Raw genomic sequence first — 24685 nt, 5'->3', positions numbered from 1 at the left:
AGTTGGAACCCCCCTTTATCCTGGGTTGGGAACCCCCCTTTTTAAAATGGCTGGATCCACCCCTGAGAAGGAGGAACAAATCATCAGCTATCAGTACAGGGATTATAGTAGCTTACTTTCTTTACTTATGAATTTTACAATACCAATATCATTATTCATTATCATATTTTGAATGCTTCTATAAATACCTGCCTTTCAAAGAAACCAAAACTCTTTTGAACTATATAGTAGGGTATAAAAAAAGTTCAAACAGAACTTTTGAAATCATCAACATAAAATTCCAACACATTACCGTAAACATAAAAACATGGTAATTAATTTACAATCATTTCAAACAAATTTATGGTCAAATTTTATGTATAATAAATTAAAGATGCAGCTCATTTTACTCTTTCTTCTTTACAAACATTTGTGAATCTAAAATATTAATTTACTATGAAAAATTTCAAAAAAAAGAAGACACAATTTGAAGTCATCCGTATTAATGCAAGATCTGGTTTCATACTGAGTGATTCTTTTGTTGTGAAACTCTTTCAATTTTACCATGCTGTTTGTAACTTTAAAACTATGTGAACTCCACCGCATAGTATATCATTACAGTCAAAGTTACGGAAGAACGAACAACCAAAATTGGCCCTCTGATAGTATATCTTAGTATTGAATGATATTGCATGTTAATAGATCATCTATTTCTTCTGTCACAAAGATTCCTTTCTATACAACCTACAGACAACAGCAATTTAATATCGGAATTCTTTGTGCTATGTTATTACATTTCATTAACTTTTATCGGTGCATATTTCTCTTTGGAATAACACAATAATTTCTTTTTTAATAGGCAAATGGTATAAGAATTATGGATTATTCGATGATGTAACTATAGAAAAATAAGGTAAGATTTTATGAATTGTTTCTTAGCTTCTTATTGTAAGTGAAAACTATGTTGATATTCTCCGTTAGTATTGTCATAGGCATATTGATTATCTAACTATTCAATCACTAACCCAATGTAGCAGTGTCAACAGTTTCTCTTCTTTCTTATATTAATTCTGTCAATATTATTGGATCTGGACGTTTTTATTATTTTCCCAACAAACCTTGCCAAAGACTTGAGGCCAAAGACCTTTTAGATCAAAATTTTAGCTTGTCTTGTAGCTTAAATTGTTCTGAGTATTTAAGATTATGTGTTTACTGTTCTTCATATACTATTTCTTTATTTTTGTATCAAATATTTGACTGTTTACATTTTAAAGTAAAATGTCTTTTTACAAACTTTGGAAACAATTTATGAGTTTGACTGTTCCTTCGGTATCTTTCATCCCTCTTTTTTTGTTCCTTAATCCATCATAAAAATTAAAACTGTAAGACAACCAAATGTTCACATAAAAATATAAAGATGTGGTAGGATTGCAAATGAGACAACTCTCCAACAGAGATAAAATGACAGAAGTTGGCAACTAAAAGTCACTATACAGCCTCCAACAATGAGCAAAACCCATACCTCATAGTAACAAAGCTATAAAAGATACCCCAAAATGACAAATGTAAATCAAGTCAAATGAGAAAACTAACAGCCTGGTTTGGGACAGGCACATGCAGCATGTGTCAGGTTTAATAATAATTTTTTTTTTTTTAATTTTTAACTAATTTGTTTTCATTGAACTCGGAAGAATGTCTAACATAGTGAAACCAGGAAAATATTTCAATTTAAACTGCTTTATCAATGCCCTGAGAAACTACCTTACATTCCCTCCCAATATTGAAAAAGTTTTTGTTCATATAATAAGTCACCCTGCTAAGTAAATAGCTACATGTCAAACAGTTTAATGGAGCACAAAATTTAATGAGGTATAAAGACACAGGGATGTGTAATTAAAGTCACAAAATACTGGCCAAAAAAGTTAGGTGGCTCTTTAATGCATTCAGTCATGACATTTTCTCAAACATAATGAAGTGATTTAGGGTTATAAGATCTAGGGAGAATTCATTCAATTCTGTTATTGTTTCAGATTAAAGGATGGTTTTGAAAAAGACTGACAAAATCTTAGATTTGGGAGATGTCATGTCAAATAAGGTCAAAATTTACTAATGTATTAACTTAGGGTTGGTCAAAGGATTATGTACAAAAAGTATGTGTGGTTTAAGTGAATTAAGTACAGAAAAAAATAATTGTACTAACAAATGTACAAAGTTTCTTATTTAAAGAAAATTAATTAAATTTAAATTTGTTTAAAGTACAGACTATAATGTTTTTCTATAAAGCAAACATTTCCTGCATTAGCTGAAAAATCAAAAGATTTCTCTGACCAAAATTGTTTTTAATTTCCATTATAAATCAGCTCAATTTTATTTTAAAAATTGATTTTTGAGTCCCTTTTTAAGCAATGTTTGGACAAAAATTAAGTTTTCAAAAAGCCTTTCTTTAATGGAAAGCCTCATTTAGTTTCTAACAAAAGTGACCACAGGTTCAAATCCTACTTAATCTTACACACACAACAGAAAGGATATTTAGCTCATGACACCTTAAATTACATCAAACATGCAGATTTTGTGTTCATTGTTTGGGTCTTTTAGTCCCTATCTATGTCACAGCGAGGTCTAATCTCGATGTTTGTTTAGAATACAATATCCCAGACTCGAGTAAAATGTGGTGATTAATGTGTGAATTTAGATAAATATTTGTAGTTAAATTCTCACTAAGGTTTAGTAAGTAATACATAAATACAAAGTTTTCAAATTAAAATCATTTTATAGAAAACAACTAAAAGCTAAACATAAGGTAAGCTTGATACAAATTAAAAATTATCATATAATAGCCGAAAGGAATCTGTGACGTACCCATCCTAATTTCATAAGTGGGAAATACAGATTATGTTGGTGTTTATTTTTGTTGTAAGCTTGTTGTTAATTTGCTGTTTCGTTGACATTTATCCCCCATTTTCTTTAAGACATCATTCATTTAAACTAGTTTCTTCTATATAACTGGTCATCACAACTTCAATGACTGTCTTAGCTCTTACACTGTCAAAAAAATGACAATGATGAGGAAATTTTTACACCTTGACTACATAAAAAATTCTCATATTGCTATTTGACAGTTTGTAAAGTGTAGATTTTCCCAATTTTCCTGTACATTTCTGATGTCAGGATGCTTATGTTGTTGTGTTACTGTAAAAGTCAGTTGTTCAATGTCACCATTAAAGCTGATTGTCATAAGGTCAACAGGAGTAACTTATTTATAAAAAAGAATTTCAAACTGGTCTTTTTTTGTTAGTTAAAATATGTGTATCAACATTTAATTAAATATCTACCTCTATCTATTAAAGTGTATAACAATAATAACAAGTTTTATTCTTAAAAAGCTATATAACCATGGACATACAGTGACCTATTGTTGTTAATTTCTGTGTCATTTGGTCTCTTAGGATTGGCAATCATACCACATCTTCTTTTTGATAATGACAATTGCGTTTAGAATGTTGTCAACTAATGTTTGATCTTTTTTTTACATAGGAAGGCATTTTACAAAACAGCAAACAAAATAATTAATTTGTATTTGTGTTGCATATTTTAAAACAAGAATGTGTCCATAGTACACGAATGCCCCACTCGCACTATCATTTTCTATGTTCAGTGGACCGTGAAATTGGGGTCAAAACTTTAATTTGGAATTAAAATTAGAAAGATCATATCATAGGGAACATGTATACTAAGTTTCAAGTTGATGTAACTTTAACTTCATCAAAAACTACCTTGACCAAAAACTTTAACCTGAACTTCGCACTATCATTTTCTATGTTCAGTGGACCAAAAAATTGGGGTCAAAACTATAATTTGGCATTAAAATTAGAAAGATCATATCATGGGGAACAAGTGTACTAAGTTTCAAGTTGATTGGACTTCAACTTCTTCAAAAACTACCTTGACCAAAAACTTTAACCTGAAACGGACGGACGAACTGACGCACAGATGGACGCACAGACAGACAGACGGATTGACGGAAGGACAAATGGAGGCACAGACCAGAAAACATAATGCCCCTCTACTATCGTAGGTGGGGCATAAAAAGCAACTCTGAACAAGACTTTGTTTATCTCTATCAATATAAGTAGATAAATAATATCCCTATTTCATCACCTGAAGTCTAGAGATTTTCCTTGTTATTGGTGAGAAAATACCCTACTAAAAAATCTTGACACCCATTCAAAATTTAATGAAATCCACAAGCTGGAGAACTTTTATATTTATTCATACCATCCCTAGGTAAGAAAATTAATTTTCTATGCCATGATTTACGAGTGGGAAACATACAGAATACGACCTCCAATACACATCTTATGGTGCGACTCCTTTTGTGTAAGAAAGCATAAAAATCTACGAGACATAACATATGGATCTACCTTAACAAGGATGTATAGTGTTGAAACCATAAAAAGTAAGAAACCCGCTGGTTTTAAGCTTTGCTTTGACTTTTATTTCACATAAATCATATTGGCGAACAAAAGCTGAAAAATTATTTCTCTAGGATGCCAATGCATTGATATTAAATAACTCTTTCATCTTAAATATTTTTAACCGAAAACACATAAAACTCCGTCACAGATGCACCAAAGTATTCTAGGAACAATGAGATCATTAGTGCAACACTTTTACTGAAAGCAAAAGACAAAGGTAAAAGTTGACATTGTAATTTGGCTTTTCATTTGAATATAAAAAAAAGAAGATGTGATATGATTGAAAATGAGTCAACTCTCCATAAGAGACCAAAATGGCACAGAAATTAACAGCTATAGGTCACCATATGGTTTTCAACAATGGCAAAGCCCATACTGTATGATCAGCTATACAAAGGCCCCTAAATCACAAATGAAGTACCTTTTGATCATATAGCTCCTTATAATGGGTCTCTATTAATAAATCTATGGTTTTCAGACTTTAGTTTTCCTTTAAAATATTCTAATTATTTTCTTTTATCTATTAAATTGGCTCCTTAAATTTATTTCAATCATAAAATATTATCAGTTTTTGCAACAAATTCATTGTGTAAATTAACCATGTCTTTTTTTCAAAAGAACCAAATAGAAAACCACAGTTAAACAATAACTTGATTAACCCACCACTGCCATAAAATTGAAATAATATTGATTATGTAAATTTTAATAAAAAGCTATTTTCAGCCTTTCAAATCGGAAGAATTTTCCAATAAAATCCTCAACATTTTCTTCTTATCTCAGAAAAAAAAAACTGACAATTGTCTGTCACAATGCCTTCTATCAATAATGCACGGAAAACCGATGAATCACAATGGTCTCGGAAGAATTCTGAATGTGTAAATTTTATCTCCACCAGCCTGCAGTAAAAGTTTCTTGTGATTTTAATCACCATCAGCAATGTTATAGCAGAAGCCTATTTATGGCTGGTGATCCATCTATAGTGGTCAGTCATGAGCTAAAATGACGCAGACAGATTCAGTAGACGTTAACTTTTGGCGGGGAGATCTGTCATCTGTCATTACCATTTATCTTTTGTATCTTGTTTTCTCAGACAATAGAAAAAGCCAGAAATAACTTAAGAAAGAAAAAAAGACAATTTTCAAAGAAAAAGGTAAAATAAATAAAGTCTTATTTATCATCATCAGACCAATGGCAAATTGTTGTAAATCTGAAATTAATAAGTCTGAGAGAACAGGAATTAAAGACTTTTAAAGAATATTAAGACCTAGAACATGTTAAACACAGATAGTTCATCTATATTTTTTTACGAACCAGGGTTTATTCTCTCAAAACTGATGCATACCAAAAATGACCTTCACAGCTTCAGGCCTGAATTTGATTAATTTGAGACAAAGGAATTCAATTAATAACAGTTTATTATTAAGAATCAGAAAATTTAAAACTTTATATTATATAGTTTCTGCTTGTTAGTTGCCCTCTTAATATGTTTGATTAATTTTTTCATTGGGTTGCTGTCTCGGTTTATTCAAACTAACATAATTTTTATCAAGAAACTAGTAAAAAATAATGAGAATAAGACCTTTCAAAAGTTTAATGAATTATCTTTGTTGTAAGTAACTTAGATCATGATACTGTGTACTAACAGATGCTTCAAGTATTGTGTAACATGACACTATGTACTTACAGAAATAGATACTGTGGATTTCTAGTACATGTATTTCTTAGGACTCTTATTTACATTAACCATAAGTCTAAGTTTTGGGCAAGGTCTATAGGTTTATACCTTATGCAGAGTTTGTTTGCATCAGGAAATCATTTATTCCAGATTTTCCTCAATGAACGCAAATAAATTCAAATGAAAATAAATGAAGCTCAGCCTTTCAATGGTTACTGAGAGATGGTGATGTTACAGACATTTCCTATGATATAATAATTTAGCTCCGAGATATTACAAACAGGAATTAATCCCATTTTATTGTATGCTCATTATTACTGCCATTACTTTCAACTCATTTCATAAATGAAGATCAAAGGAAACATGGTTTAAAATCTAACAATTTCACAAGTTTCTAATGTGGACATTATTATACAGATTTCATATTTGTTTACTATTGTTCCTTTTGAATTTCACTGTAGCAAAAAAAGTTTATTTTCTATTAATTATAAATTGAACGCATGCTGCTTGCAGTTTGATCTTAAATTTTGAAACAGCTGAATATCTTTTTTACAAAACTTTTTTTCTACAGCTGGTGTTTTTGATATGGTTGTATATTAATCGAGTCTACATGCAGGTGTTGCCTGGAGCTCTTATATCTATTGACTTATAACCTATGCTATTTAATGTACCATAATAAGTCATTGAATTAACTAGAAATTAAATGATCTCTATTTCAGCTCTGAGTTTTTTCATCATCCTTTTTCAATAGAGGTTTTATTTACAATCTGTTTCTCACAGGCATGTTGTCGATTATTTAAATTTAATCTCTATTCTTAAAATCTTTAATTACAACACATTTTAATTCTTTTTTTCAAGTATATCAAATAATGACGTTTTTATTCCTTCAGGTGTTTTGTGCAATTCACATTCTACACCCTTCAAAAGCATACAAGATCGGTACTGCCCACTTTATAGAATGACGGCGACACAGAGCTTTCTCCATTCAGTGTTTAACAAGCCAAACCTTTATTACAGAGAAGTTTAGTGACAAAGAGAAGAGCCCTCAGTTTAAACACAAAGGACAAACAGTAGAAATTTCCTAAGTAAATTCACAGTGTAAAGAAATATCAAGATGGAAACTTCGGTCAACAAACAGTAGTCAGAAATCTTATTCAAAATTGACATAAGAGAATATTTCAACAAAATGTAAACTCAAGGTACCTTATACTGAAAGGAGACTTGTACAGAATTTTAAAAGTCTGCTCTTAAGTGTACAAATGTTTGCATAGGAATTCGCTCATCAACGATTTTCGTAATTTGATTTTAGTGATAGGAAATAATACATTCACCACTTCTTCATTACGACAATGTCTCTTTAGTATTGATTGCTATTAAGATGAAAAGCCCGCAGACACCATGTTTCTGTAGCATTTTTGTACAACTGGAGAGCTAGATGCATTTGAGAAAATACAACAAAAATATTCAATTTGGAATTATTGGATATTCTTAATGAATCTGATGTAATTTAAGTCTGTTGTATAATTATGTCGATAATTAAAACAAAAGATGTGACTTGAATAATACACATCCTCCATGAAGATGTACTTGGTCAGAATCATGAGAGGAAAGACTCGCTCTTTTCTTTATGGAGCTTTGAGTGTTTTTGTTGTTACATTTCTTTTAAACGTTATGGTGCTCAGGATTAATTTAATAGAATCACAGGGTACAGGACCAAAAAGTGAAATTACGCATGAACTAAATAAAGAGGAAGCGTATCTAAATTACATGGCGAGAGGTCAAAGAAAACCAAAAGCCGCAAATGAAAATGAATATTTAAAGGAATTCCTTCAACATTCTGTGATAAAAGATTCAAATTCTTTAACTCAGGAAAAAACTATGAATTCATTCCAGGATTATAAAAGTGCTATAAATGACAAAAACAACATCATTCTTCAAACTTTAGATGGAAGAAATGAAGAAAAGTTTGTGGACATTAAATCTGTGAATTATGAAGATGAAAATGATTATGATGAAGATGAAGATGATGATGAGGACAATGAGGAAAATTCAGATGAAAAACCTCCAAAAAATAAAATATTTGAACCTGGTGATTTTGTGAATGTTTCAAAAATAATATTTGCAAGACCTTTACTTAAATATCAGGATGTACAAAATAATGAAGGATCAGAGACAGTAGATAATAATGAAGATCTTATCAGACAAAATTACCAAACATTATCTGGTGAACATATTGTTACCGATGGGATATACTGGTCAGATCTGGCTGAGAAAATTGTTCCAAAAGGTGAGTCATAGCTTCTGTTGTGTAAATCAGGTACCATAACTCTGGAATGATAAATCAAAATAAATTGATTGATTGATTGTTGGTTGCTTTACGCTGCTTTAGCACAAAAAGGCTATATCGCGGCGATCAAAATGAATAAAAAATTGTCCAGACATTGAACCTTTTTTAAAAAAGGAAGGACTATTACATTTCAATATATAAACTTGATACATTGTGTAGTCATATAATTGTATTATTTCATATATTACATTTGTAATTTGGAGTAATTGGCACTCTCTTTTTGTAATTGGATGAAAACACTATTACTATGAGCTTTTCTAGAGAGTTTCTAATTAAGATAGCCTTCAGGTTTGTTGCTTTTCAATTTTAAATTGCTCTGCCAATATACCAGTAACTGGAAACCAATTGCATGTCATAAATTATCTTTCAATAAAAATAGTTGCATGTAACCATGTTTATTCAATTTAGACAAACAGAATATGCAATCAAACTGGTTCTCTCTAAGGAACTAAAAATTTGTTCCATATATTCAAAAGCTAAAAACAATTATTATTATCATGTTTTTGTTAATGCATAAATCAATTTAATTTAATATTAAAATAGAAAATTTCCCTTTCTGTACGTATGAGGAAAAGTGAAGACCTGAAGCCTGCAGGCAAGAAACCTATACTAATTCATTTATCATAAAGTGTCAACCTATTGGTGAAACCATCATAAACTTTTGTACCTAAATGACTTGAGAATTGATGGAATATTTATAGTATGCAACCTTACAGGGTGCAATTTCTAACCTTTAATTTTTCTTCACGTATTCAATAATCCAATAAGCTTAATAATCTAAACAGCATCGCTCATCAATATCATTTTTATCCTGCACTTTGCCTTAATTGAATGTAAGAATCGATAAGCTCTAACATACAGCTATAAAATCTACAAATCTGCCAATATATTTTACTATCTCCATCATCATGGTGATCTATAGATTAAATGGCTTCAATTAAATTATTACCAAAGCAGTAAAATCAAATATGTTTTAAGCTTGTATGACAAATTAGTAACTGAGTGATCATTGCTGATGCTTTTAGCAAACTCTTGTTTTTCCCATATTCAAAGAAATGTTATTTTTGAAAATGTTATATCAGTGCAGTTCAAATATACCATACTTGTTATACGTAATTTAATGTCCCAGTCTTTTTGATTTCTAATGTTATTTGAAAATTATAGAAATAAAAAGCAACTGTCACGACTGTCTGAGTTTTGAAACATAAAGAAGTCATCAATTTTGAATAAGCAGGAACAAAAAGAAGAGAGGCAATTACCCTTGATTCCTTTCCTAACAAGATCATTCTCAAAAAGTCTCTCAAATTTGTTCAGCTCACTTTCTAACACTATTATGGCTTATTTTTAAATACATAATCCAAATTATAAATGTCTATAAATATTAAAATAGAAAAATATTTTTTGCCAATTTTTAGTTTTAATCCAAAAGTGTATAACAAGGATATTCTTTACCAAAACTGAACTTAAATTGACAGAAGGTAAAGATATATATACTACATGTACTAATTTATATATTTTGATTCAAGACCGATGCAAATTTTTCAATGCATAAAAGTTGTTAAATTATAATAAAATTTTTAGTAATAATCTGAATAATAACAGCAAATATTCACTTTTACAGTATTATTATTTCTATTAAAAAAAGCTATTTTTCAAGTGCGCTTATTTTGCAAACCTCTTAGCTGTTAAATTTTCAATAATGAAAACTTTCAAAGAATACAAAACACAATCTTAAACATTTTATTTTTGTGAGAATAACTTGCTGCAAATAGAAATGTATAATTCAATAAAGTCAACTTTTATAAAATCTCTATCTATCTATCTTCATATTTCTGCACTCAGTCACAACTATTAGTATTGCTGGTGCTGTTTCATGGAGTTTTCTACTAGATCTTTTTCATACTGAAGTAAACAATATCTTGATGTTTTTTTCATAAAATGCCATTAGTATGTGAAATACTGAGCAACGGTTAATGCTCCATAAAATATTTAAATGCACATTAACCCTGCATTGACTGTACAATACATTAAACAGAAATCTTATAGCCTTCTTCACAACAAAACCCTCAATTCAAGTCTGTCAAAACTATAAAACATTAAAAAGTTGCAATAAAACGGTAGTTTACGATATCAACTATCAACATTTAAGATACAAATCAGGATCAGTTTGGCAAAAAATGAACGCAATCTTATTTTTTAAAACTACCTTTTGACAACTTCTGTATAGATAAATATCTTTGTACCCATTTAATTTAATATGGCTCATAAAGAACTATAAAGCTTGAATTTGATTGAATTGGTTATAATCAAGGTGCACAGTTACAAGTTTAAGATCTTATGTGAGATTTTTAAAGGTAGAAACATATTACGATTATATTTGTGCTTTGATTTCACATCTCTGGGTTTTAACCCATCAAGCATATAATTAGCTTAAGTTCACAATCAGTGTGTGATCTAAGAGGGAGGGTATAAAATAAATCCTGATGTACACAGTACTTTTAGAGATTACTATTAAACAGATCAATCAGGACTCTTGAATGGAGTATAAAGATAATGGATATTGATACAGTTATGTACAAGCATGCTTCTAAGCATATATAAGTGTATCTTTATAATAATCATATGTATATAACTGAACCTAAGTCAAGTTATGTTAAATAGGCAGTGTCATGAAACATTTGATTAACCTGCCCACTAATAAAAAAAAAATTACAACTCATCTTCCCAAAAACTATAATAAAAACAAAAAAAAAACAATAAATATAACACCCTACCCCCTCAAAAGTAACATTATAACCATGATAACACACCTTTCTAGGAATTTATGCAGAATGTTTGCTGTGTTACTGCATATCTAGTAAAGGTAGGGGGACAGTGATACTGTATAGCCGGTTATTTTCACAGGGAGTAAATTTTCACTTATTTTTCACGGATAAAACAAAATAGCCAAAAAATTCTGTCAATTTATAAGTGTACATGCAAATGTATTGATAAACATTTTGAATCCTCCAAAATAATAAGCGTATAACTTTCATATACCTAATTCAATGAAAATCGTGAAATCTTACACCCGCGAATATAACCCACTATATGGTATATGGGGTAGTAATATACATGATATATGTCAACATATCTAGAAGAAAGAAAATAATCTTTACCAACTAAGAATTGTTTCAAAGTTATCATTTTCATATTTTATAAAAAATACTGCATTTAATGAAAACAAATTACCATTGACAATCAGAAATTTCCAAATGAGAGATGTTTTGAAGTGTAAAAATAATTAAAAGTTCTTTATTTCATATAAAGATTGTTTGGTAGTCACAATTTTTTTTATTAAAATGAGTGTTTCTATCAAGACAGGTGGAAATCTCTAGGGGTTTATCAATTTTGGACCGAAATATAAAGATATTTCATAGTGAGTTCTTATCAAGTCAGTACAGGGTTTGTCTTTATAAATAGCCAAGGTGGCCATTCTATCAAATTTATCTTGACAATACAAGCTATGATAATCAATCTCCGATGTGCAGGTGTCCAAATTATTTATCTATGTAACCTAAATTTACCTGTTAAACACCTGAATCTATTATACTGTGATACAATCTTCCTATTTTTCAATAGTTACACAAATAATTTGTATACTGGGTGTGGGCAAAATCTCCAATATAAGTATGTCAATAATTCTATCATATATCTCAAGTACTAAACAATGACATTTTTCAAAATTATATCTATAGAAACATTTCATATTGATATAGACAGCATTTTTTTAAAGCCAGCAAATGCTTGTCTTTTAAAAGACTTAGTATTTAGTATAAAGTGAAGAAATTTTCAATATAAAGAGAAGAAATTTTCAATAAGTTTTATTTTTATATGACTTTACTTGAGACCCTCACTGAGGCTCACCTTAATTCCTATCCATTATAAAAATCACTGTCCTTTGGAAATATATAATGAGGCTGGGGTGAGTCCAGGAATTTTGAAAGGAGTGATTGATGAAATGGGGGAGGGGGACTTGTTCCCTGAAAATGAACAGATACCGTGTAGACTGGCCAATCATGTGTGGTGGAATTTTGCCAAAAAATTACATTTTTTCTGATTTTCTCTACGTCCCAATCCCCCTTTTCATAGAAAGAGTCACACATATTCCATAATTGCTTGGCATTTTGCAGGTATGAACCATTCTAAATGCTTAATATTTCCCTCACAATGTCTTAAAGTGCTACAACCCTTTTTAAATGCTTAGAAAGTCCCTTACAATGCCTCAAAGTGCTAAGTTGTAAACATGGTAAAGATAATTAAATAGTTGTAATGTTACAAGATTTTCAATAATGGTGAATTACTTCATCATCCAAGTGTTTACTTTCAATTTACATTTTAACTACATCATTATTACACCTTCATTCATGATAAGGAAAACCTGTTAGCTGTTCACACAAATTGGAGTAATTCACAGTAATTCTACCAATTATCTCCAAACAAGTTGAGGAAATTAACCAAAATTTCATAAAGCCTTGGACTTTGCCAAGTAATCGCACAGAAATGTTTCAGTGGTTTTAATAAAATTTGCACCTTTTGATGGTTTCACTTAATTATTCTGACTGGAGTAATTTAAAATATTTTCTAAAAATAATTTCATCAAAGAAAAAGAGGAAAGTGTGAATCAATTCTCAACTTTTGTTAATACATTATTACGTTTTATTGTAGCTTATGGGGGAAAGTCGTCTAGCCCTAAAAATAAGTTAAATTAAGTTAAAATTATCTGTATCAACTTCATTACAAAACCTCATGCAAACAAATCTTAGAAAATATATATAAATAATTTATGATTTCAATGGTTCAATACTCCAGAGGCTTTGTCAAAATTATACAATTGAAATGCATTTTTTTTATAAATCTTATTAGAAATTGGAATTACATTTGTAAAGGTTCATATGAATGAAGCAAATCATCATATCCCATGTGTCTGTCTATTAAATTGTTTTTGATGCAGCAATTGATCTAGTCATGCAACTTGCTGAAATAATTCCATAGTACCACTAGAAATTTTCATGAAGAAGACACAAAAACAGGACAAATTGACAGATTCTACTGCAAGGTCTAGAACTAATTTCCTGACAACTGAAGAAATGCTCAAAGTTTTATACTTGCATTTGTTGCTGACTTGTTACATTTATTTATAATTTCAAAGTTAATAACTATTCTTTTGTAGAAACCAATTAGTACTAATTAAGTCATTCTATGAGATAGTTTTCTTTAAATGTTTCAATTTTTAAATATTTCCAGGTATGGACCAAGATGAAGCATTCCAATTTGTACACAAATCCCAGCATGCAAGTGTAAAATCAATTCATCCACCATCTTGGAACAAGTGTGGAAGACCAAAGAATGCTTACGTTGTACTGGATAATGGATCATCTTTCTGTGCAAGATACAGAGATCCACATAACAAGCTTGTACTAGGTAAGATTAGATTGCCACTGAACAAAGAGAGATAACTCTAATTATTTATTAGACATGTCTGCATTTCAAAGTTATTTGCAAGAGAGTTAGAAAAAAATCACAATTCTCAATATGTGCAGAAAAGCAGTATTTTATTTGAATTAGACAGAAACAACCTTAAATAGATTAATCACAATATCAACCAATGTAATTATGCTTATTCCTCCTTGAGCTAATCCGGGTCAATAATTTATAATTATATGCAGTTACTTAAGGCTAAAAAGGTCACTACTACATGTAACATTATTTTAATTTAGGGGAAAAAGGGGGGGGGGGATTATTGGGTATATTTTGTGTTAAAATGAAAAAAACAATATTACTTTAATGAGCTGACACCATCAAATTTATTTTCATATATGTATGATAAATTTGCTATCAAATTTATTTTCATATATGTATGATAAATTTGCTATCAAATAAAGGATCAGTTATCAGAATATTAGCAGTAATAACCTCAGAAATCAAAAAGTTTTTTCTGGCTTTATTATGGACTGTCCTTCTTTTAAAACCAATAACGATATGACTCAGGCAAAAGTTTCAAAAAAATGACCCAAAGTCCCTAAGAAGTCTTTCATAAACTACAAGATTTTAGATTTTCTTCTAATTGTGTCAATGGGTGTATATGTGCTATAGACCTATATATCTTTTTTTTTAAATTCCCGTTTCATTAGTATTTATAAAATCTAGAGGTTTCTGTTTAGCCAACCGTATTGGGAATGTAAACTAAATTGTGTTTTCTTATTTTCAGGTGAGGTTATGTCTTTTTACCTATCTCGCCTCCTAGGTATGGATAACATTCCAGCTGTTGTACTGGCTATTACTAATCAGACCTCTCGTCACTGGAGAAATGTCAATATATCATCTGTACAGTGGCAGAATGGCAAAGTCGTGGCTCTAATCCAGTGGACTCCTTATATGGAAACTGTGAAGTATGAAACATAATCAAATATAAATAAAGAAGCATTAAAAATTGAACTAAAAAATTCTTATTCATGTTTTATGCAACAGACATATTTATATTTTGTTACTATACAAAATTAAACACATGGTGCAGATTTAAGATTTTAAGATTGGAGTTGTTTTACATAACCCATAAGACAAATTGCCTACTTTAGCAATGCAAAAACAAATTATCACATATATGTTCCTCATAAAAATCCAAAGTTTATGAAGTTTTTGCCTATTATTAATTCATATTCTAAATTAGTTTATTACTTTACATTATAGATATATTATTTCAACAGCTGATACAATATAATGCATACATAATTTTTCGTATTTTAGGTCCAATAAATTTGTCCCGTTTTAAAATAATAGTACTGGGCCCCAACCCATTGCAAGTAAAAAGGGAAAATATTTTTTGACAATAAAAAAAAAAGTTAATACACTTTGCATTATGAAAAATAACAAATGACAAATTCAAAAATAACCTGTTTAAGTATACAGTAATGTATTTCACCAGTGATGATGTCTTCAAAACCTTATAATTTGATACGCTATACAATTAAATTGAACTAGAAATGAGTAGCCTTTAAAAGGTGAAAAACAATTCTCTTATACTATACAAAGATATTTATACAAGACAAATTGTAATTACAGTAAACAAAGGCTGTAGTTCTATCTCTAATTCAATATACAGTGCAATAATTTTCACATTTAACCCTATACCTGTTAATAATGTAACTCATTCTTCATTTCAGATCCCTTGTATCAATACCAAAGATTCTTCTAAAAACATATGAAAGCAGTTCTGTGATAAACAAAAACTATTTACGTAATATTACCCTAACATTTAACGAGATATCTGAACTGGTGCAATGGAGTTCCATGATCTTGTTTGACTATATCACAGGCCATTATGACAGGTTAGTTCAAAGTTCATGTTAGGACCATGTGGTAATTGTTTTCTCATCCATTCTCATGTAACAAAACAGTTGGATATCTACAAAAAAAACCAATTGATTTTAAGAAATGACAACAGTAATGCACAATTCATGATGATTCAAAAATACAAAGCCTAAATCCACTCAAACAACTCTAAAATACACTTGTGAGTTTGCCATTAGATATATACTGTAAATTCAGATATTATTGGGTGCATTTATTATTGCGATTTTGTCATTTTAGACCAAAATGCGATTTTTATTTTTGCGAAATTCAGTAAAAGCCTGTTTGAGTCATATAAAAAAAATTAAATGCGAGTTTTAATTATTGCGATGATAAACCTGTCGCATTTTTGGCAATAATAAAAACATCGCAATAATTTCTGAATTTACAGTAAATGGATTACAGGCAGTTGACAGGGAAAATTGGGAGTCAATCCAATGATTACAGGCCATTCAACTAGCGTCTGAAGATACAGTGTGCATGTACATGGAATTAATATTTAATATAAGATTTAAAAAACGTGGAATGATTGTAAATGAAATAACTATCCATATAGTCAAAAGCACAAATATGTGATGCCTGAATTTATCATGGTAAATCTTTGACTTTTGAATGAGATTAATGTACATTGAGGTTGGTTACTACAGGAAAATTTTAGGTTAACATGGTTTGATCACATGATTTGAAAATGGTATTGAAAGCAGGGTTTAAATTATTGCATCACCATTCCAGCTGTCATATGTTTAAAATTAACTATTTAACTTCTGCACATCTGAGTAGAGTAGGTAAAAAAAGAAACATTTTTCTAGTTCTAATTAACATTCAAATCGGGTATATCCATCTCAGTTAAAAATGTCACCATAAAAACACAGTGCAGACCATCAATTTTACATGTTTGAAATATTTGCTACTAGATATTGTAAAAGCAAACAAACATAAATAAATAATTTCTATTTTATCTTTGTTATTTATAATTAACACTTGACTAAGCATTTTTTCTACTTTACAGATTTGCAAGTATGCAAGATGGTGCTGAACAAGAACATAGACAAAGTGTACTGTCAGAAAAAGTTCGCAATTTACTGAAATCCACAAAAACTAATAAACTGTGGTTTATAGATAATGAGAGTGGACTATTTGATGCATATGATTTAATATACAATACAGCTGGAAATAGCTTTATAAAATACCATAGACTTATGTTACAAACAATGTGTGTCTTTGAAAAATCCATGGTCGATTCAATAAGTCGGCTGCATTTATCTGAAAATCCTCATTTAGTGTTAGAGGGCTTCGCAGCCCGTCATGAACCTTTCCTTGATTATTTTTCAAAAGATTATGTTTATTCAACATTTAAAGAAAAATTTAAGGACCGTATAAGTGAAGTGTACAATTGGATTCAGCATTGTAAATTAAAGAATCGGTAACACTTGCTTGTGTATTACATGTGAGTGTGTATTTATATGTGTTAATTTGAAAGTGTGATGTGTATGAAGGAAATATGTGTTTTTGAAAATATGTTGTGAGAAAAATAAATTCCAAATAGTGTGAGAGATGAGAGATATAATTCATGCAAGTTTAAGTTTTTAAACAGACTTTTTAATTGTTTTTTTTTTCAATTCATAAGCGCCGTTTCAGATTAAGAGTGTGGCAGTTGACTTTTCTTGAACAACAAGGCTAACATTTAAAAAAAAAAAAAAAAGCACTGAATGAAATTTTTTCCTGTCACCTGAATATTCTTTTTCTCATTGTTGATGAAAAGAAATTTAAAGTTTATCTTTTTTTGGGAGGACAGATAATTGACCCTCAAATGAGACATATTTTTCTTAAAAATTTTCAGAAAGAATTATTATTTCTTCTCAATCAAAAAATAAATTAAATCATACAAACAGAAAGCATAATATGAAAAGGAAACAACTCTAAAAACTTTAATGTACATCTGAAATCAACATCGTCATTATAAAAATATGCTATGAAACAGTGGATTTTAAAATGTTGAACTTGAAACAAACAATTCAGCCTTTTTCAAGTCATGAGCTGTGCATGTAGTAAGAGAGAGTTAGACAGAATGTGTTTGAATTAATCAATTTGTTGGAATTTTGTTACTATTGTTTGTTTTAAAAAAATTAAACAATTTATTGATTAAAGCATTAAAATATGAATTAAAAAGTTTAATCTTATTTCAATTCCTATCAATAGATGTATTTGCTGTCTAAATACATACTTCTAGAGTTACTGAAAGATTATTTGGTATCTGTAAAAACTTACTCTCTGTAAATATCAGCTGACAAAATATTTGTAAAGCAGTATCCTTACAAAAAAATGGTTTGTTTAATTTTGAATTGTTTGAAATACTAAGGAGTCTCTAGATCACCTTACCCTGGTAGTTTTATTATGTACCATAATTTGTTTGATTTTCCATTGAAAAAGTGTGAGGGTATCTACACTTGTAAACCCATTCAGAATTTTGTATCCTCAATGCTATAAACACTGTGCACTTGGCAATTGTTTTTTTAACTTTTTTATTCGATCGAGAGCCACTGACAAAATGTGCAAGAAAATAACGTAGCTGGTATCTTTTGAATTACAAATGTATTTGTTTTACCATAAATATAATTGTGAGTGGAGTTAAATTTGTAATTGCATCTCAATATCAAATCAGAAAATCACTCAAAGTCAACTCAGTATTCCCCCAAAAATTACATTTATTGCTACGTTTGCTTATTTTTCATCCGCAGATTGAGATTGGCCACCTTAGAATTTATTCACAGTAATGACTACATAATTGTTTCTTGCATAATGAGGCCACTCATGGGGTGTCTATTATAAGTACACACATAACCCCAATAGTGTGGCAAAGATAATCACAATCATTCTGTGGTGGATGGACCCCCCTCCCCCTCCCCAACTTTTTTTGGACAATCAATGCATTTAAATGAGGACATATGGTTGAAACCCCCATGTTATCCTGGGTTGGTACCACCTACCCCCACCCCTTCTGAAAATGGCTGGATCTGCCCCTGTCATTTCTTTAATTGTTTTTTTTCATTCAAGATGATCAAAAATAAAGTCCTAAATTATCAATAATCAAATAATCATGAAATATTTCATCTGGTAATCAAATAAACTCCTGTGTAATTACTTTCATTATAAAACGACTAAGAAATCACATAATAAGAATGTGTCCAAAGTACATGGATGCCCCTTCTCTCTTCGAGAAAAGCTCTACTGTGATAGTCGACTTTGGTATATTTTTACCCCTTTTATTGATAGGATTTCAAACTCCTGTGGACCCACCTAAACAAGCCCCTGTGTTTTCATCCTGTCTTTTGCAAGGTTATTCATTTCAGCTCTTACCAGACCAGTATATTCAATTTCATAATTCTTCTGCCCTCCCTGGAAATTAAAGTCAGTCTGTCCAGATGTAAATTATTTGTACCTAGATTTCTGTACAAATAAGATTAAAGTAGTCTGCCTTATGAACACGTGTATTAGGAATCATTCATGAAAGGGAGAGAAACGTAAAAGAAACTATTTTATTTATCATGTTCTTCTTACAGGTAAGGAGTGAAATCACAAAAATACAGTACTGAACTCCGAGGATTATTCAAAGGCAGTGTTTGTGCGTACTCGCATATGTCGGGAAAAGCTGACATGCAACGACAAAACACTAAAAATACCATGAAAAATACCAATCACAACATAGAAAACTGAACAATAAGCAACACGAACAACCCCAAACTGAAAACACTTGGGGTTGGATCTCAGATCTCTGTAGAAATGGAAAGTTCACGATTTGAGGCAGATTTAATCTGTACTCTATAAATCCTATAACTGTATCTGACTGGTGTATTCTTATTTAAAGTTTGTAATATAGTCACCAAACTCTAGTCTGGAAAGCGGAAAGTGAAATTAAAGTACAATCATTATGCTAGCTTTTTTTTTGTTCTTTCTAAGAAATCTCGTATGAATTAAGCCTTATATGAATAAAACAAAACAAATATGATGTCAATCGAGAAATCAAGCATCTTGATAATGCCCTAACTGATGATACTTCTTCTTCTCTCTGTATTAGCTTCCTTTATAAGGAACACCAAGGATTATCTCCAAGTAAAAGTATTATGTACATATTAAAATATATGGTGATATATTTTAAAAGTTATTATCCAACGGTTAAAATACACAGTAAAACTTCTATTTGCACATAAAATCCGAGTGTCATTTATACACATTAAAACACAAATTATACGGAATAAAAACTGTTTGTTTCAGACCGTCGTCAGGTACTCTATAAAGCAACCAACTCATTATGGCGTTCATCAAAATTACGAGGGAATGACTTGGAGAAAATTGATACTTCAAGTTTGAATTATCTTCCATCAATTTTTATTTTAAACCTAGACATGCTGCACCTATATCGTATTATAAGACTCACTGTTCAAAACCTTCAGAACGAAAACAAATTAGTTTTCTCGTTTGAATTGTTTTACATTGTCATTTCGAGGCCTTTTATTGCTGACTATGCGGTATGGGCATTGCTAATTGTTGAAAGCCGTACGGTGACCTATAGTTGTTAATTTCTGTGTCATTTTGGTCTCTTGTGGGGAGTTGTCTCATTGGCAATCATACCAAATCGCCTTTTTTATTGTATGTAATCCGTTTAGAAATTTGATTTAAATTGGAATTGGACTTTGCCTGTTGTAGATACAGACAATTATTCTATATTTGTATGATTTTTTTTAAATACATGTACTAACACATTTTAAGTTAGTTCAGATTTTTAGAATTAAAGATACATGTATTATCTTTGCACTATATGCCTGGCATTTTTCTAGCTTGTTTCTTTTTGCATACATTGTTTTACTGTTGATGTATATGTTTTTAAACGTGAAAAAGTTCTTGAGACCTTTTGTGTTATATGTTTTTCAAACCTCACTTTGAATAGAATTTATCTTATCTGATCATAGATCTACTTAATAATAATAAATCCTACTTGAATGCTGCTACAATAAGAATATAAACAACGAAAAGTTCACAGCAGGAAAATTGAAATCATTTCTTTTGTCATGAGTAGCCAGGATCCGGTGCAAAAATATTTGGCATGCAATTTGAAGGCGGACAAAGGGACAAAATGATGAATATTCGAGACATATAGACTTATCTGGAATTAATGCTAGTTCATTCGTACAGATGCAGTCAACATAGTTAAAATCGCCGGCGAACTTTGTATAAACGGACTCCGAAGAAAATTCAAAACGGAAAGTCCCTAATCAAATGGCAAAATCAAAAGTTCAAACACATTAAACGGATGTGTAACAACTGTCTATTCCTGAATTTGAACCGGCATTTTCTTATGTAGAAAATCATTAATGATACATTAAACCTGATTTTATAGCTTACTAAACCTCTCGCTTGTATGACAGTCGCATCAAATTCCATTATATGTGGACAATACAAACGGACATAATAGGTGTTCTAATTCGTTTCACTTAAACGAACATAAAATATTTATCAAATAAATAACTGGAACTCTCACATGGACCATAAACAATGTTTATGTCATAAACAAGAAGCAACGCTTATCGATGTGTGATGGTGTCACTTGCAGGGACAAGTGGCAGAGGCTTAAATATATAGAAGGATTTATACAACTAATAAAATCCCAACAATTTTACATTGTTAATGTTTACAACTATAAAGTTCACTCAAATTAGCCATCAATTAACACCAACTAACATGTTAACCATTATCTTCGCTGGACAGTGTAAGGAAATAGAAATCTACAAAGAAAAGCACATGGCATTAATTACTTTTGTACCATGATTAAATATAAACATATATTTAATTAGCTGTAAAAAAAAAAGCCTGTCACACTTTGTACTGCAATGACTTCGATTGCCAAAAACTAATTCTAAATCACTAAAATAAACAAAACCTAGCCCAAAAACTTGACAAACTGTTGACAACTACATCCTCAATTTTTATTATCATAAACAACCGCAATGTCACCAGCTGATGATAACAACTTTCATGTATCGAACTCTCTGTATAACTTTGATAAATACATAAAATAACACAATGACGGGATGTATAAATATAGAGCCACGTCATTTGTAACAAAGTGACCCAAAAAGGCATATAGGGACTTTCCGTTTTGAATTTTCTTCGTATATCGAGTCCGTTTTTTTTTGTGATTTTACTTTCATTTCTAACATTTCAGAGTTAATAATTTCAAATGATCCTCATAAAAAATACTTTTTTTCAGATTTAAACAACCTAGCCGACTCAAAAATTAAGAACGTAAGTGTTCCTGTGCGTCTGATAAAGTCTAAATTAACAGAAAATGCAACCCAAGTATAAACTCTCCGCTGACAATCGAATGAAAGAATCACTAAATATATAAAATAACTAAGCGCAAGCTTAAAAAGAAGAACAACTCTGATCCTTAACAAAAATAATACGATAACACTAGATTGTAATGTAGAGTACAACGACTAGGGTACATGTATTTTCATGTATTTTATTATGACGTGTGATAGACATGTAAGATATTTTTGATGTATGTTTTAAATTGGTATTAATAAAGCATACTGTCTAATATTCTGTAATTTTTATGTAAGTTATGATGTAGGAAACAGTAACTGTGTGAAATAACTTGTATTATACTACTTGTAATGCTTGTAGTCTGGAACATATGATAACTGAAGCAAATAAGTTTTAATTAACATTTAATAAGTATAGTAAGAACAATTACAATGTTATGAGTTTTCTAAAAATATTGAATTACTGTCATTTGCATATATTTGATAAACCAGTTGAAGTTCATGTAATAATTTACCAGTTCATAGTAATAATCCACTGAATAATTATCCAACTGTATGTCTTGTATTTTTGTGAAGATCCAATTGTAGCAACTGTAGTAGATCGTAGTAAATCGTAGTAAATTCCACGCACCTGTGCTTGAATTTTATGAATGAAATGTATTGACATGCGCAGTAGAATTCATGTGTCACTTGGAACGATTGTTCAATAAAAACACTATTTTTACGTGTTGGCAACTGTTTTCACATACTTCTTGTAATTCCTTTTAGTATTTGTAGTCAACGTCTTCAATGTTTTGCAGATGTTAATGCTCACTTTCCTTGATATTTAACATTTTGATCCGCCGGCGACACACATGACTTTTCGCAATGTTGTTTACGTATTGTGACTTCCGGTGGCGCTGTATATATTGTTGTATTTTTAGTTACCATAGAAATTTATCTAGTACCATGCAAACTTTGTTTATTATATAAAGGTTACTTAAATTGTATATTATTGTGATTTTTGTAATTTATTAAGAATTCAAATATTTGGTTGGACGGCAAGCGCGCGATCCAACAATCCAACCATCCAACAATCCAACATTGACGTAATTTCGACGCTTGGTCGTCAGTTCTGCTTAAACTTTTGGTTCTTACAGTTGGTATTTTTATTTGCTCGTTATTTATTTTAGTCAAAATGGTTAATTTTTCTTAGAAACTTCATTTATTTAAAGGTTAAATTGTAAAGGAAAATAGTAAAGTTAGCGTTTTCAAAGTTTAAAAGAAATATTTCATTTTAACGGACTTTTTAAAGCTTTATTTCTAGTTTATCTTTTAAAGTGAGGATTATTGAAATTGTTCATTGAAGTTTATATTTACTGTTAACGTTTGTCTTTTTGTAATAAATAAGATTTAATAGGAAAACATTTGACAAGTAAGGGATAATTTCCTAAAGGTCTGGAAATTATGATAAACAAAACAGTTTATTTAAGGTTATAAACTGTAGTTAATTGTTAGTTCTTATTCAGGAAACGTTCTGAATATAACTAATAATAAACATTTTTTATGTAACTGATGAGGTATCACTTACAAAAATGTCAGAAAGAGGTATTCTGATTAAATTCACTTGAAGTTAGGATTTTCTCTTAGGTAATTTATTTTCTTAGTAAGATAGCAGAACTCAGCCTTTTTATGTATTTTTCTGACACACCAACATATTATCTCTTGAGTTTAGAGATAAGTTAATAAATATCTCTTGAGTTTAGAGATAAGTTAATGAATATCTCTTGAGTGTAGAGATAACTTTCTACATGTATCATACTGAATAGATTCTTGTCATATCATTTAAGTCTATAGTTTAAGTATATTACTAGTTAAAATTGTTGTTTATCTTGAATATAAATGAAAATATATGATTCTAGAAATGAATAAAAGATAGAAACTTATTTACGTGACTTTTAGCAAATGCCTATATTATACTGACCAGCTCATATCTTGTCATACTGACTTTGTTATTTACAAACTACTCATATAATTTGAGTAAAAACTCTTGGGTCGAAGCATTTCAAGCCCCTGCCCGCTACATAATTTTGGCATCCTCGGTGGGATTCATTAAACTTTATTGGATCCTGTGATACGAACCTTTTGAAGTGTAATAGATAAACAGTGCAATGGGTAAACCAAGGTCTGTTCGTTCAAGAAAGACCGAAACATATATTAATAGGGGACATAGTAGCCAATATGACACAGAAGACAGTGAGATTAATACTCTATATACCACTGATGATGAACCATGTCATTCTAAAAGTGACCAAGTTAATGAAGTTTCTAATGACTTGTCTTGTAATGAGACTGAAGAAGAAGAAACAATAGTCTTAAGACCCAGATCGAAATTGAGTAAGAGGCCAAGTCCTAGAAAAACTGGCTCTCCAAGAAGGTCCTCCAGATATCAAAAGCAAAATGATATAGAAAACAAGTCTGAACCTCAAAATCAAGGTGATTCTGGAGTATATGACAG

General features: G+C 30.2%; 1 protein-coding gene across 5 annotated transcripts in view; it reads left to right on the top strand.

The window, feature by feature from the left end:
- Positions 1-18035, top strand: part of LOC143082995 (four-jointed box protein 1-like) — a 30614-nt gene extending 12579 nt beyond the window's left edge. For 3 of the 5 annotated variants that reach the window (XM_076259073.1, XM_076259075.1, XM_076259074.1), the window contains exons 2-7: positions 839-892; positions 7020-8416; positions 13763-13939; positions 14727-14907; positions 15679-15843; positions 16875-18035. In XM_076259073.1, coding sequence (XP_076115188.1) covers positions 7705-8416; positions 13763-13939; positions 14727-14907; positions 15679-15843; positions 16875-17292 — 1653 coding nt within the window. In that variant the 5' untranslated portion in view covers positions 839-892; positions 7020-7704 and the 3' untranslated portion in view covers positions 17293-18035. Of the gene's footprint in view, positions 1-838; positions 893-5544; positions 5605-7019; positions 8417-13762; positions 13940-14726; positions 14908-15678; positions 15844-16874 lie in introns of all 5 variants that reach the window. The other 2 variants (XM_076259076.1, XM_076259077.1) reach the window with 1 other exon arrangement.
- Positions 18036-24685: the final 6650 nt, after the last annotated feature.

This window comes from Mytilus galloprovincialis, chromosome 7 (assembly GCF_965363235.1).
Source record: "Mytilus galloprovincialis chromosome 7, xbMytGall1.hap1.1, whole genome shotgun sequence".
In the NCBI taxonomy this organism is placed as follows: Eukaryota; Metazoa; Mollusca; class Bivalvia; order Mytilida; family Mytilidae; genus Mytilus; species Mytilus galloprovincialis.
This window is presented reverse-complemented; position numbering and strand designations above follow the sequence as displayed.